Source organism: Phyllostomus hastatus, unplaced genomic scaffold, assembly GCF_019186645.2.
Source record: "Phyllostomus hastatus isolate PE091 unplaced genomic scaffold, TTU_PhHast_1.1 phas_scaffold_200, whole genome shotgun sequence".
Lineage (NCBI taxonomy): Eukaryota > Metazoa > Chordata > Mammalia > Chiroptera > Phyllostomidae > Phyllostomus > Phyllostomus hastatus.
In genome coordinates this window covers 1420236-1436586 of record NW_025334016.1, presented here as the reverse complement: position 1 = coordinate 1436586, position 16351 = coordinate 1420236, and the positions used below count along the sequence as shown (strand labels likewise).

The following is a 16351-nucleotide window of genomic DNA, read 5'->3' as shown; positions in this document are numbered from 1 at the left end:
GAAATGTTTTTCTTGGGGAAAGGAGAACACTTGCAGCAGAGCACTCTGGGCTCAAGTCTAAGGTCAACAAAAGTCTTCTGAACATTGTTTTAGTGACTCCAATATGAAAAATATACAGAATGAAGTACAAAAAGTACTCCAAAAGCTCATATTTGAAAATTTAGACATGAAAAAATATGCTTATCTTAGTGGAGAAATATATTTGATAGTTAAGATATTATACTGGAAAATCAGACAAAGGGGTATTCTTAACTCTCTTCATGATAAATTTCAATGAAAATAACCTAAACTACAATTTACACTTTAGTATATATTGCACAGCTACACTTTAGGCATTTGTAGGCTTAAAAGGCCAAATGCTAAATTAAGTTAGGTTTTCTAAAGACAAGATTTTCATGTGAAGTCTATTTCAAAGAAATAATCATTATTTTCTCTATAGAGGTCTAACCAAGAACTTTAATCATATTGACCCACTTTTACACCTGATGACAGTATTACAGGAGTAACAAAAGATAAGGAATTAAACAAACAAAAACCGTAACACAGAAAGATGCTGGGGGAGAAATCTGCTAAACTAAATTCCAGCCCTACAACTACACAGTGCCATGATCTTGACTAAATCAAATGGTTTTATTAGGCCTCTGTTTCCCCTTCAGTAACAAGAAGTGAGATGGTACTGAGCTTCATGGTAGATTTATTTCATTTGCTCTAACTTTAAGATATCACCAGCTGTCAAAGTAGACATCAACCATAACTAGTAGTATTATCCACTGACATACTGTAACCCCACAGAGAACACTGTTGATTGCCTTCCAAAGAGCAATCTTTGCTCGTTTCTCTTTTCTTCTTTACTAAGAATCCCAAGTTTTTTAAGATTCTTGATTCTGTTATCAAACACTGCTTTAGCTTAAGAATGGAATGCAATTTTGGTCAATGGGAAATATGCTGTTGGAACACTGAGAAAGGTTTAAGTTAAGGAAAAAGAAAAGCACAATAAAAGGGTGCTACTCTAGTAGGCCCAAGCAGAGCTGTGTGAAGGTGTTATGTAAGAATTTTCAGTAAGAATCAGTGCACATATAAGCCAAAGGGCTGAGAAGAGTTGAGACAAAAGGAATCTCTGAAAACTTTCTTGAAACACTGAATAACTATTCCTGTAATATTCCACTGCCTCACTTCACCTTAAGCAAAACTGAATTTCTTTATTTTTAAACCACTTTTACTGCGAAATCTGTTATTTAACACTGAAACATCCTAATTCATAAAAAAAACAAAATTTTAAGAAAATTTAGATTATCTACATTAACCATTAGCTCTTCTCATTACTCAGTGAATTATATGTAGAATAACCTCTATAAATTTATTATATTTATTTTTATATCCATCTATCTGCATATGGAAATGAAAATATATTCTATGCTGAGTCCAAATGATTCCCAGTTATTTCTGCTTTAAATAAAAAGCAGGTCATAAAAGGGAGACTATGTAATAACTGTATATTTGAGCTTACAAGATACAATAACAGGATATGATATAGGCTCAGAAACTTATGTAGCTGATTCAACAGTTGCAAAGGATGTAAAAAATAGGAAACGTAGACCTGGATGGTGTGGTTCAGTGGATTGAGCACCAGACTGCGAACCAAAGTGTCGCTGGTTCAATTCTCAGTCAGGGCACATGCCTGCATTGCGGACCAGGTCCCCAGTAGGGGGCACATGAGAGGCAAGCACATATTGATGCTTCTTTCCCTCTCTTTCTTCCTCCCCTCCCCTCTGCCTGTAACTAACTAATTAACTAACTAACTAAATAAATAAATAAGGGAAATATAAACATTACTAAGTAAATGCAGTGCTGAATTTCACAGGGTTCAAATGTGGACCAGTACTAGGCATCAACATTAATTTATTATAGCTAAGTTAATTTAAGGGTGATATTTTTAAACTTTGCCATTTAATGTAGTTGGTAAATCCAGGCTGATTAAAAGTTAATGAATTAGAACTGGCTGGTAAAAGCCTGATAATTGTCTGCTAAGTTAATTGTCAATTTTCCCATTCGCCATTTATCAAATCTTGGACACCTCTGCATCTTTAAGTAGTAGACACATTTTAAAATAGTTTTGGCTACACAATTAAACCTTTTGAGTCATTATAACTGAGGAAATCAAAAAGCAAAGGAGAGAATCATAATATGATGAATTATATTTTCTTTTTAAAAAAATTGATTTTAGAAAGAGAGAGAGAGAAGAAGGGAGAGAGAGAAACATCGATTTGTTGCACCATTGTTATAAGGGTAAATGCCTTTATTCCCACAATTGCCACAAGGTAAACTCATGACTTTTTATGCTGATTCAAGATCCCAGTTTATGCCTATGTATATTTTTCTAATCCCAAATTGCAACCTAAGCAACCTAGTCATACATTTTCCTTAATATATGTCATTTGTTCATGTGTGTGTGTGTGTGTGTGTGTGTGTGTGTGTGAGAGAGAGAGAGAGAGAGAGAGAGAGAGAGAGAGAGAGAGAGAGAGAAGACCAGAATAGGCACTTGTGTCTCATGGCGCCAAACTAAGGCTTAATACTAACCTAACTGCAGCTTCAGCCTCTCCCAAGAATGTAATCCTAAGCACTGATAGACCCCAGCAGTCCCTCAAAGAAAGGTAACCTGAAAGAGCCTGAAACAATCCACTCTTTGCTGGTCACTTCCTTGTCCTGCCTCCTTTTTTCTGCCTATAAAACCCCTCCATTTTGTACAGCTACACAGAGCTCCTTTCTAGTTGCTAGATGACATGCTGCTCTATTCAAGCATCATTGGATGAAGCCAATTAGCTCTTTAAATTTACTCAGGTCAACTTTTCTAACACATTCTACATTCTGTTTATGCCACATACTCCTAAGTGAACACCTTCTTCTCTTACTATTTCCAATCCAAATCCAACCCACCCTAAAAGAAGCCAAATAAGTCCTGGCTCCACCACAAAGTCTTTGGTGGATCAATCTAGATCCCACTAATCTCTTCTCTTATCTGATTTCTACACTATTTCTTACACAATGACAATTAAATGAGTAGAATAGTATTTATCACACATATATCTTGATAATTCAATAAGTTTGTATGTTCTTCAAAGTTAAGAATAATTTATTATATAATTTAATTACTCTAAAGTAACAAAGAGCTCAAAGATGTTAAGCATACAATATATTTTTTATTATTACCACTGAGGACTTAATGTGAAAAGCTAGATGGAATTATAATTTGGAGGTCCAAATGTAATAAAAATGTATATTGTCATTGTGATCTCTACATGAATACTTATTTTTAATTAGAAGACAATAATACAATAGTTATATTCAAAGAGCTCTGTGCCTTTAATTCATGCTTCAAGCTCAGTAAGATTAATAACATATTCATTCCTATGATTTAAGAAAGCTGGACCCATCACTAAAACTTTCTTTTTATGTGTAGTTGGATGTACATAATTATGCACATTAAAAAATATCCAAGTAGAATTTGATAGAGACATATTTCAATCTTCACATTTTAGCAATATCCCATGAAAAGTATGTTTCAATTTAGATTTAAAATTTGTGAAGAAAGGTATATTATTAAGGAGTCAACTAACATTTTTGCACAATGGACACACTAAAGACCAACAGGTGTATAAAAAGGTGCTCAGCATCACTAATCATGAGACAATGTAAATCAAAACCACAGTGAAATATCACCTCATATCTGTTAGAATAGCTTTTCTCAAATAGACAGGAAATATCAAGTGTTGGAGAGGATGTGGAGAAAAGGGAACCCTTGTGCACTATTGGTAGGAGTGGTGCAGCCGCTATGGAAAACAGTATGGAGGTTCCTCCCAAAACTTAAAAACAGAGCTACCACATGGTTCAGCAATCCCACTAGGTATATATCCAAAGGACATGAAATCAGTATCATGGAGATAGCAGCATTCCCATGCTTAGTTGCAGACTTACAAGTCAAGATATGGAAACAGCTAAGTGTCTGTGGACAGATCAAGGGATAAAGAAAATGTGGTTCATACGTACAACAGAATGTTACTTAGTCATAAAAAAGGAAAACCCTGCCATTTGTGACAACATGAATGAACCAGGAGGACATAATGCTAAGTAAAATAAGCCAGACACAGAAACACAAGTATTGTATGATTTCAATTCTTTATGGAATCTAACAAGTCAAACTCATAGAACCAGAGAGTAGAACAGTGTTTGCCAGAGCAGGGGATAGGGGAGATGAGAGGATACAAACTTTCAGTTAAAAGATGAATAAGATCTAGAAATATAATTTAAAGTATGGTCATTATAGTTATTAAGAGTGGATTACACACTTGAAATTTTCTAAGATAGGAGATCTTAAGTGCTCTCGTCACTCACTCAAAAAACAGTAACTATGTGAGGTGATGGATGTTTTAACTAACATAATTGTGCTAATTATTTTACATTATAAACATAAAACATCATGATATTGTACACCTAGAAAAATCGCATCATCCAAACTAAATATTTATAAATTTCATTTGTCAATCATACCTAATAAAGCTGGGAAATAAATAAGAAAAACAGATCCTCATAAAATATTTACAGAATGTAGGATATAAAGGCACTTACCTTTATGCCCATGGTAAGGCCAATTTCAAGAAGGCTATTCACAACCATCAGGGAATTGTGAAAAATCTGTTCAATAGTTTTTGGTCGTGTGTACATACTTACAAAATAACGCTCAATCTGAAAAAGACAACAATAAAACCTTTCTGTAATGGAATAAAAATGGCTGCTTTTCAACTGTTCTCTGTAATTCAGCCAAGAATCGTTTCATAACATTTGTCTATAGTAGCCTATTGCACTCAAAATGCAAGAATAAACAAAAAGGGAATGGTAGCCATGCAGATTTAGATGCTACTTAAAATCAAAACATTTAAAAGAATCAGTTTGCAGAAGATACTTTAAATTTTAACTAAGTTCTTTAAAAAAATAGAAAATCATTAGGCATATAAATAATTCTTACCAGAAATGGGCAATAGCCTCCCAACAGTGTGGCAAAAACAAGGCCATCTGAAAGGTCTGTGTCAAAATTTAATATCCATCTTTCCTTGGGAACACCTGTTCCAAAATAAAAAGAGAAAATATAACAATTGTTTTACTTCTCTAAAAAGAGATCTAACCCTGGCTGGTGTGGCTCAGTGGATTGAGTGACAGCCTGTGAACCAAAGGATCACTGGTTCGATTCCCAGTCAAGGCACATGCTTGGGTTGCAGGCCAGGTCCCCAGTAGGGGGCACATGAGAGGCAACCACACATTGATGTTTCCTTCTCTCTCTTTCTCCCTCCCTTCCCCTCTCTAAAAATAAATACATAATTAATTAATTTAATAAAGCTATCTTATGGAAATTTGCACAATAGTCAGGGAAACATTTGTCTTTTTTTGGAAAAGAAAAATCACATTATTTTGGAAATAAAAACAAAACTTAAACCTCAGAAGCTCAATACCAGAAAATATATCTGCAAGGTTTTATAAACAACTGCAAATGCTGTCTCCTTTATTTATACTTGAATCACTCTGAGGAATATATTACCATGTAGTAATGGAAATAAAATCCAGGATTTCAAAATTAGTCATTCTGCAGAGTACCTTTGAATTCAAGTGTTTGATCATGATCATCAACATGGGTAAAGAGGCTCAGAAGATATGGAGTTACTTGTAACTCTAAAGTTTTAGGGGCAGATACCCTATTTCTTGCAGAAATTCCTCCACAAGTAGGGTATGTGGAAGGGGTTGGAGATTTATGGCTTAAAAAAAACCATAATTGACCTATAACAGATAGCATAAGATGAAGGAGAAATCAAAGGACTTCTCAGTTTCAAAGATGACTTACTATGCTGAAACCAGAAGAAAAGAAAAGTATCTGGACATTTAGTAAATATCTGAAAGCCTGTCCTATATTAGGGAGAGAGGGGGTGTCTTAGACATCAGAAATCATTGCTATGTTGGATTCAACATTTCCTTTTTTCAAGTGTTTCCAGAAGGGCCTTGATTATTAATGGATTTAGATGATTTCTTGTCTGAAGACTTGGGAAAAATCTGATGATCATCATAAATTCCCTCAAATCCTTTAATTTCATTTTCTGTGAAGAACAAACCATGACAAGATATGTTCATGACACGTATATTAATTCCAGAAACCAGGACTGCTTTACATCGGAACTGGAAGACTCAGTTTTCTCTGAAACCACAGATGTCCTGGATACATCACAGAAACAGCGCCTCATGCTTTTCATCTGAGATGCTACAATATTGAATGTTTCTATTGGACTTCTATAGCATATTACTGAAAACTCAACCTAGCAACGAAAGATCATTAGGAATTTTCAACTAATACATAGCAAACAACATTCTGCACTATATTTTTCAAAGTATTTTTTCCTGATAGAAACCTCTAAATTACTGTATTTGATATAAAATGTGATGCATCAAAGTAATAATTGTAAAAAGCACATTTCCATTTGGCTATATAATTATAACTTAAATGTGCCTCTGTTAATGTATATTTACCACTCTTATCTTCTAATAAAAGCAAAGGGTCTCACTTTTGTAGCCATTATTCATTTTTCTATAACCTAGAAGCAATTTTAACTTTAATCTGAAAAATGCAATTTACTGGCCTTTTAAGTTGATGGTGAATGAGTCAGTTAGCAGGAGCTATAGACCGTGTCCTATAAATATCCCATCCTCATCTTGTATTGACATTAGAGAAAGGATAGAAATTCCCCAGAAGAAGTTTAACACCTTGTAGAGGAAAGGTCACACCCATAAGAGAAACAACTAATGAAAAATCTCCCTAACTAGAAGCTAATGAATAGATGACAATATAGCAAAAACTGTTACGCTGTCACTATCAACTCCATCAACTGCAATCTAGTACCACAGGATCCATTACGGCTTTCCCCATTTCTTTACTTCTAACTTCAATAGTTAAAAACCTGGTTCTCATTATCCGCAATATATTCACTTATTTGTTCAACACTAGTATACATATGAAATCTTTTCAGAATTTCACACCCATATCCCTGGCAAGAAAGTAATGTGTAGGTACAGTTTAGTTTTACTTTTTTTTTACACTTTATTTTATTTATTTTTTAAATTTTATTTTATTTTAATTGTTGTTCTAATTTTTCTTGTCTTTAGTTCTACAGTATGCACTTATGGTATAGTTTTCAAAAGATAATTAAGTCAGCTCCTTTCTTTTCCTTTCATTTGGTGAGGCTGTCAGACACTTGTAATTCAGTTACCTTTGTCATTTGTCACAGTCTACGTGCCATCCTGGATTACATCTATGTCTTTGATTTTTTAAAAATGCACATACTAACATTCATTCACTCTTTGTGGTATAGCTTCTAGGATTTTGAGATATATAACATCATGTATTTACCACCACAATTCCACACAGAAAAGTTCCATCACCCACCTCCCACCCCTAAAATGCTCATGTGCATATTAGGCCAACATATTGATATTTACCACCCCAAACAAATGTGGTGGGATTTTCATTGGAGTTATATCATTTTGATATCTTGACAATAGTCTTCAACTCAACATGCATGACATATTTCTCTATTTATTTAGTTCCTTTTGATGTCTTTCATTAGTATTTTGTAATAATGTTCGGCACATACATGCTGCACATATTTTGTTAGCTTTATACTTAAGCATTTTATTATATGTTAAATTAGAACATACATATTTATTTCAAATTCCAATTGTTTACTGTTATTATATAGAAATAGAATTTACTTTTGTATACTGATTATATATCCTACAACCTTGATAAACTCATATACTAGTTCTAGGAGCTTTTTTGGGGATTGTTTGGGATTTTCTACTTCACTGTCATGTCGAATCCCAGCCCCTCTCCCAGGGGTAGAGTTGGTATGAGGGTGTCAGTGTGTGTTTAAGTTTCATTTTTGCAGCTGCAATGAGTGGACCTAAAGATGACAGTACATGTTGTCCTTCTCCTTGTAGATGAAACTTTTTGTTTTCTAGGAAATACAGGAGTCTGCACAAAATGCTTGCCCCTCCCCCAGATCGGCATTATAGGAGGCACATTCTCCAGACACTCCAGCATTTCTGTAAATGACCTGTGAGGTTTGTGGGGTAAAATCTTTCAAGAGAACACTGTCTGCCCCTACAACTGTGACCCCCAGGGATTTCATGCTCTTTCACTAGCGTACACTTGGCCTCCGCTAATTCACTCAACTCTTAAACCCAAACTCAACTCTTCTCATCAGAGTTTAGCTGTCTCTACCACAAGCAGACAGTTATCAACCCATTTCTTCTTGCAAGTACCTACTCCTTCTTGGACTTGGGGCTGCTTTGTCAGCCTACACCTTCAGTTTCCTAGGGGAGCTTTAAAACACTGAGAATTTACTGTTGCTATGGCTTCTGCTGTTGTAACGACATCCCTCCTCGCCAAAAAAGCTCTCTATAGTCTTCTACCTCTCTGAGAGGAATCAGTGGCAGCCACACGTTTGTTGCACCCATTGCAACTTTGGAAGTCCTCTGACATTACTTGTCAAACACTAGGTGGCATGGGCTGTTGCCACTCAAACACAGATCTCAGTGCGAGCAGGATGGCAATAAAGCTCCAGGACAATGTTGACCCGAGTCACGGGTCAATGTTGGGAAGAGGTATGGACCAAATTCCAAAGCTCTTCTCCAACCTCTGATTCCAGGCCTGTATGTATCCTGCCATTCACACACAAGGCTATCGTCAAATAAGACTCACCACAATTTACCACAGCCTTAGGTATGCCAAAAATTTTCTCTATTTTAATGTAAGCTCCTTTGATTTAGGCTACTCTCTCTATATGCTCCTTCTAAGATTTTGCTACCCACAGTGCACTCTGAGAATCAGCAGCACCTTCAACTGGAAGCTTGTTGGAAATGAAGAATGTCAGCCCCAATCAACACCTACTGAAACATAAAAACAGTTTTACAAAATCTCCAAGTGATACCTATTCACATTACTGTCTGAAAAGTACTGATCTAGGGTGGTTTTTCAGAGAGAAAACCAGCAGTCTAATCTAATCCTCATCTGTTAGGAACCAGAAGGTCAAGGGTTATCTCACAGAGTTTTTAAATTTTAATTTGGGAGCTATATTTTCAGCTGTTTTTCTACTATATCACTTTAAACAGTCAGAAATATAAAAATATTAATAAAAATGGTGGTCTTGCCTGGCTGGCACAGCTCAGTGGATCGAGCTCGGGCTGCGAACCAAAGTGTCGCAGGTTCAATTCCCAGTCAGGGTACATGCCTGGGTTGCAGGCCATGACCCCCAGAAACCGCACATTGATGTTTCTCTCTCTCTCTCTCTTTCCCTCCCTTCCCTCTCTAAAGATAAACAAATAAAATATTTTTTAAATTATTTAAAAAATGGTGGTCTTAAATAGTATTATGAATTTGAGATATGGCTGTTAAACATAAAACTAAATCATTTTATTCACTCATAGAAACTCCTTCAAAGTCTACAAAAAAGGAATGCTTCCCAAAAGAATTGCTGAGGTTTATATAAAATTAAAACAAAATAATTAAAAAGTACAGAAAACAGTTACAAAGTATCACTCATGTAAATGGAAGCAAAAAATAATTATTTAGCGAGGTATTTAAAAAAATTAGCTATCATGGCAAAAGTGAATATGTGCCAAGACTACAAGGTTAGTTTAGTTAATTTAACTTATTATATATATATTCAATAGTATGCATAACAATTCCTAGAAAGCTACAGAGAGAATTTAAATTTCAGGACATAATGAAGATAAAATACAAAATAATTTTATAGTAATTATCAAAGTTCATGATGAAATATTGAATGTACCCTGTTTAGGATTAAGTATGAAAAAGATCAGGTATAATGCATGATTGTCTACATTGATGCAAGGTTAGAAAAAGCCTCTACATGTCTGCATGTCTTCTTTCAGTCAATAACTTGGGGTTCAGACAGAGGACAAAATATACCTCATATGCCAAATTTACCAAGGAAATGTTTTAGATCAGGCTTCACACTCTTAAACAGCTCACCAACTTGAAGATTATTAAAAAAGTCTAAAGCCAGCCCGGGGTGGTGTGGTTCAGTGCATGGAGTGCCAGCCTGTGAACCAAAGGGTCGCTGGTTCAATTCCCAGTCAGGGCACATGCCTGGGTTGCAGACCGGGTCCCCAGTGGGGGGCACTCGACAGGCAACTACACGTGATATTTCTCTCTCTCTCTTTTCCCTTCCTTTCCCTTCTCTAAAAATAAATAAATAAAATCTTTTTAAAAAGTCTAAAGCCAAACAAAGTTACTTACAGAGGAGGAGTTATCAGACCAATCTCAGTTTTTCAAAGCTACTGTACAGGCACACCTGTCCATAGATTCAGAGAAAAATAAAGGGTGATGCCCAAAATTGATTCTCAGTCAAGATGCCATTCACATATAAATAAACTGAAGATATTTACAAAGAGAACTCAGATACTAGAGTCCCTTGAAATGATAATTAGACAAAATAATTATGAAATCTAGGTATCTAATTGCTAAACCGAAAATAATAAAAAATGGAGAATCCAGGTAAAATGACGTATCGTTGAACACTGACAAAATAGAATATGAGTGTTCTAAGTGCTGACAGTGGACATAAAAAACCTGATGATGACACTGAGGCAGGAGAGTAAGAGGAAATAAGAGCAATAATGACCTCACCTGTCCTATCCATGACTGTCAATGCTGTGTAAAATCCAAACAAAACCAAGAAAACCTCAGAAAGTATAATGCTAACTATAAATTTCTTTTAAATTTGAGACACATTTTAGGAAATATTTCTTGTGGTGGGCAAATATTTATCTTACATGGAATCTCTGCACCATTTAATCATATTCTATATTCCCACACATGAGAGGTTTTCATCTTTATGCTGTGCATCAGAACCACCCAAAGAGCTTTTGAAGTTGCACATGTACTGGCAACGCCCCAGAGATTGCATTTCAATTGTTCTATAGTGGAGCATTAGATACATATTTTTTTAATGTTCCCAGTGATTCTCCAGATTTGAAAAACTACCACATTGGATGAAAAAGGAAACAAGACATCTCTCTGGATATCAGAAAAGAATTTGTAAGAATTGCACAGATCTAACTTAAGGATAAATTAATGTTTTGAGGAAATAGCATCATATAATGGTACTTAAGAGTGATGATAACTAGATCTATTCATTTAGTCCTATTCTAGACACCCTTTCCTTCCACAAAGCTGAAAATTTGTTACTAGTTATTTAGGAAATAGTCTTGAGTCTCCCTCCTTTCAAAGATTTAAATAATATTTGTGAATGTTTTTTAAGCATTTTGAAAGAAAGCAAAATGTTGGAAAAATTCACATGGGATGTTATATGTCTGAGACAGTTTAAAGGTCACTATAATGCTACAGCCAAAATCATGAAATTTTAGACAGTATATTAAAAAGATAAGAACTTTCCAAAAATGAATTGTCTATACAATAACCCTGGGCATTATGAAATGTGATGGTTGCTGTCTGCCTCATTCCTTCATTTCCTGCTTACAGTGATATCGTAGAACTGATACTTCTGAGACCATTACAAATGGTGACAGTTCTGTCCTGATGATGAAGCTAGAAACAGAAGAGAACTGAATGGGATATCATTGGAGTGGAAATGCTGATAAAATGGTTAGTGAATTGATATATATTTACTTATGTACTTGTTCTATATTAAAAAATGCTAAGTTATATGTCTGTGTGTGTATGTATATGTCCATATGTGTATATATATATCTCTATATATATGTATGTGTGTGTCTATATATATCCATATATGGATATATATGTATATACATATGGATACACACACATACACACACACTCAGTGTTTATGACTTTATTTGTTAAATGATTTTTTCAGTTCAGTGAGCAAGTAAGGGTCCCAACCACAGAGATAAAAGTGTTTTAACTAATCAACTTGTGAAGATGTTGTGATAAAAAAAAAATCTCATCTGCAACTCAAGAGACAAAGCTCGTTACTTTTTTTAATTTTATTTTTCAATTACAGTTTACATTCAATATCATCTTGTATTAGTTTCAGGTGTACAGCATAGTGCTTAGAAAGACTAGGCTCATTTCTAAGGCCCAGGCAGCTAACTTCCTTCTTTGAATTAGAATGTAACTGATATAAGAGAAAGGATTTAGGCTCTTTTGTTCTCTGCTGCATCTCTAATCCCTAAAACAGTGCCAGGCATATAAATTGTCAATTAAGAAATGTTTGTTTAAAAAATGATTTCTTTAGTAGATTCTGCTCTTGTTAGAATTTTAAAACATCAATTACCATACCAAACTCAGATAAAGATTATCTTATTCCTTATTCAGGTTATTTTACAGTATTTGTTTTTATACTTAATACTTTTTCATAAATTTAGAATTCATTTTTGGTATACAGTATAGAGTACAGAGTTAACTTTACCTTAATTTGAAAGTTAATTGACCTAGCACTATTTACTGTCTAAACTAATATTCATTATGAATATTGAAATGTTACATTTGTCATACTAAATTCTATTATATACTTTCACTGTTCTGAGTTCCCTGCTATGTTCAATGCAATTGTAAATATTATGACTCTTTAAAATACTTTAATAGCAAATAATACTAATTATTTAATATTTTGCTTTGTAATACATTGTCTTTAACTTTTTCTCTCTATATTTAAAATTTTTATTATTATAATGCAACCTTGGAAACCTAGCAAGGGAATAAATCATCTAATTTTAGAAAAACATGATGGTAGACAGAGGTAAGAGGATCCTGTATTACCACATATTAAAGTATAATAAAAAGGCTGTTGCTGGTGCAGATTGGTGCAACCACTGTGGAAAACAGTATGGAGGTACCTCAAAAAAATTAAAAATGGGTATGCCTTTTGACCCAACGATCTACTTCTGAAAATATATCCAAAGGAACTCAAAACACTAATGTGAAAGAACATAAGCATCCCTATGTTCAAAACATTGTTATTTACAATTGCCGAGATATGGAAGCAGCCCAAGTATCCACTGATTGATGAGTGGATAAAATAACTATGGGACATTTACACAATGGAATTCTACTCAGCTCTAAAAAAGAAAATGTTACCCTTTGCAACAGCATGGATGGACTGGAGACACATTATGTTAAGTGAAATAAGCCAGTCAGAGAAAGACAAACACTGTATGGTTTCATTCATATGTGGAATCTAATGAACAAATTGAACAAGCAAAATAGAGATAGACTCAAAGATAGAGAGCAGATGACAGCTAGTGGGTGGGGAGGTTAGGGGATGGAGGGATAGAGCAAAAAGGAAGGACTCATGGGCATGGTGGACAACAGGGTGGTGAATCCTGGGGGGGAGGGGGCTTAAGGGGACTAAATAGTAATGTGAAAAATACAATAAAATTTTTAAAAATAAAAATTAAAAAAGTTGAACTAAAGTTTAAATATAAAAAAGAAGTATAATAAAAAGAAAAAGCTAAAGACTCAAATGCTTCATTTCAGATGAAGTTTTAAGCGTGATTCTTAATACATTCTATTTGGCAATTCTGATGTGTTAAAAAATTCAACTGAGTAAATTCAAAGATCTACATTGTTTTATTAAGTGACTCATGAATCAGGCAGTATCCCATCTAACAACTAGAAGGGTGCTCAGAGGGGTTGTACAACGTGGAAGAAGGGCGGGGCAAGAAAAATAAAGGATTATTTTGGGACGGGAGGTCTTTTCAGGGGGATAAGAGAATCAGAATGGTTTTTATCATACAGATAAGCCCCTTCTCTGTAGAGGATGGAGAAAGCCCATTTGACAAATTACCTCATTGGTGTTGACAGAAATTCCAGACTGGTTAATGAAGATTATGTTTCTGGGGGAGGTTAAAATTGTAAGGCGGTCAAGCATTAAATCTAGGTTTGGTATCATGGGCTTTTTAGCAGGAGTGATGCCGTTTGGGGTCCATGGTTTTCTCTTTAGCAAGTGAAAAAGAAAAAACCAGCCCCTGTCATCTGTGAGCTTGCCTGGTGTTAACGGCTGAGCTTTGGTACTGGTAGGGGCTCATTACAGCTAGGTCATGTTATTCTTTTATTGGACATAAACAGTCTAATAAAACATTGATATCGCACAAGGTCACTTTGCCACTGTAATGAAGTGAGGCTAAACAAGAGCATTTCAGATTATTGACTAAGCACAGACAAAAACGAGCTCACTGTATAAACTACAAAATACCAAGTGTCCCCCTCTCCAGACTAATGAGCAACTACTGCTTCTCTACCAATTAAAAATTTAGCTTCGCTATAGTCCTCTTTCCTCTAGAGAAGATTTATTAAATTACTCAACCCTAGCATTACCAGTGTCCCTAACAGTATGCAATCAAGGTCAATCCCTGTCCTTGAAGCTTTCCCAAATTTACCTAGTCAATGCACAAATGCTATTAACTGTTACTGGCATTGGGGTTCTTGAGTTCCCCATGACCAAAATGGACAGGGAACCCCAGAGAAATTTCCAGACAGATTTTATTAAGCTTGTGCCCGAGGACAAGGAAGGAAGGCCCTCTGAACTGGCTTGTTCAACGTGGCTGCCTTTATAAGCTGGGGACAAGGCGAGCTTGCATGCAAAGACAGGCTTTTTGAAAAGTCTTGTGGGAATTTCCATGTCACATTAGGAAAAGCAAGTGGGTAGAAGGGAGATAAAATTCTGAATTTTTTTTTTTTTGAGCAGGGTGGAAGGGTGACATTCTTACAGTTAGTTTATCCTTCTGGCCACCTGGTCTTAATTTAGCTTCCTGGCAACCCTGTATTTTTCCATTCTCAGGCCCAAGTACCAATATTGTCTGATAACATCTTTCATAATAACCTTTACTGTGAGACAGCCCAGGATTCTCCATAATGTGTGGTCTCCCTCTTTGCAATGAGAACTAAAAAGAATTTGGTCAACGACAGATGTGGTCCAGTGGTCTGTGGCCAGAAGGCATTGATACTTAATGGTATAAATATGAAAGAGAAAAAGATGTGGTGTGGCTGTATGTATGTGGGGGGTGGTTTACATCCTCCATTTCCCAGCACACCTGGCTACTTCCTTGGTTCACCCTGATTTATTAAACCCCATCACTAACCCATTGGAAATGGTTTACATTTGTTTGCCTGCTTGGCGTTTCTGACAATTTAGTGTTGAGCTTCATACTGATCATGACTTCTACATATGGACTGCCAGTTATCTTCCCCAAATAAAACATTGATGTCACATTAAAATGTCAGATTATACTATTTCTATTGTCTGTGTGCATTTCCATTTTGCAACACTGATGAAAAATACTTAATGCTCAATATTAAAGGGCAAATTTGGAATTTCTGGAAAAAATATAATGGGCTTTGTAAATAATGACTATTTTTTGGTTTAATGAAGTTGAAAATTAGACATATTTGAAACAAGCAATGCACACAAATGTAAGACCTTGATACCACATTAACAGGCCAATACAATCTCCCAAACATATATTGAATATTGTTTACTTGAACAAACTCTTATGTAATAAATGAAATTAGGGGCATCTTTAAATAGTACATGAAATAAAAGATGAATTTTGCCAAGCATACTTATAACTCTGCTTTACTAAAGAAAATAGAATAAAAGCAGTATTTTTCATTCATAAGAACTACAATGTTACTTCATGACAAAATGTTGAAATAAGCAAAAGTTAAAATGACATTATTTGTAGAACAGGGCTCCTTTGAACAGGCAATTCAAAATGCTCCAATTTCAGAATTTTGTTAAAAGTGCAATCAAATGAAAGTACTTAGTCTTGTCAGGAATTAAATTTACATTACAAAATGCTCTGTTGCCACTCTCAAAATTACCAGGTGATTACAGGATGATAAAATTTCCAATAGCAATGAAAGGTAGCATTTGAAGCAAAGGGTGCAAAGAAATGACATATAAGTGGTACTTTATCGTAGTCACGGTCTGTAGAAGAAGATACTGTCACCAAGGTGTGAAAAAAATCATTCATCAGTGAGAAAAAGTTAACTATAATGTTAATGACAAATGAAGCACATACAGTAAGAGAGCTATTGGGAACAGATGGAGGAGTGTGTTTAAGAGCAACTGTACCTCCTAGCAGGCACTAAAAAGGTCCCCTATTTACATCAAATAGCTGTCCACTGATAATAAGAGAATTGCTTTTTGACTTTCACAACATTTAGAATAAATCCCATGTTATGTCGTTTTAAACAAGGATGAGTATCTTTTTATTTTTTAACTGTGGCTCCCAGCAACGACCTACAGTT

At 35.0% G+C, this 16351-nt stretch overlaps 1 protein-coding gene across 1 annotated transcript in view; it reads right to left on the bottom strand.

The window, feature by feature from the left end:
- The window catches only part of CFAP47 (cilia and flagella associated protein 47), a 333438-nt gene that overhangs the window by 182649 nt on the left and 134438 nt on the right, over positions 1-16351 (bottom strand). Inside the window, 2 exon segments of the mRNA XM_045860609.1 lie at positions 4624-4740; positions 5021-5115. Of these exon segments, the coding sequence (XP_045716565.1) occupies positions 4624-4740; positions 5021-5115 (212 nt within the window).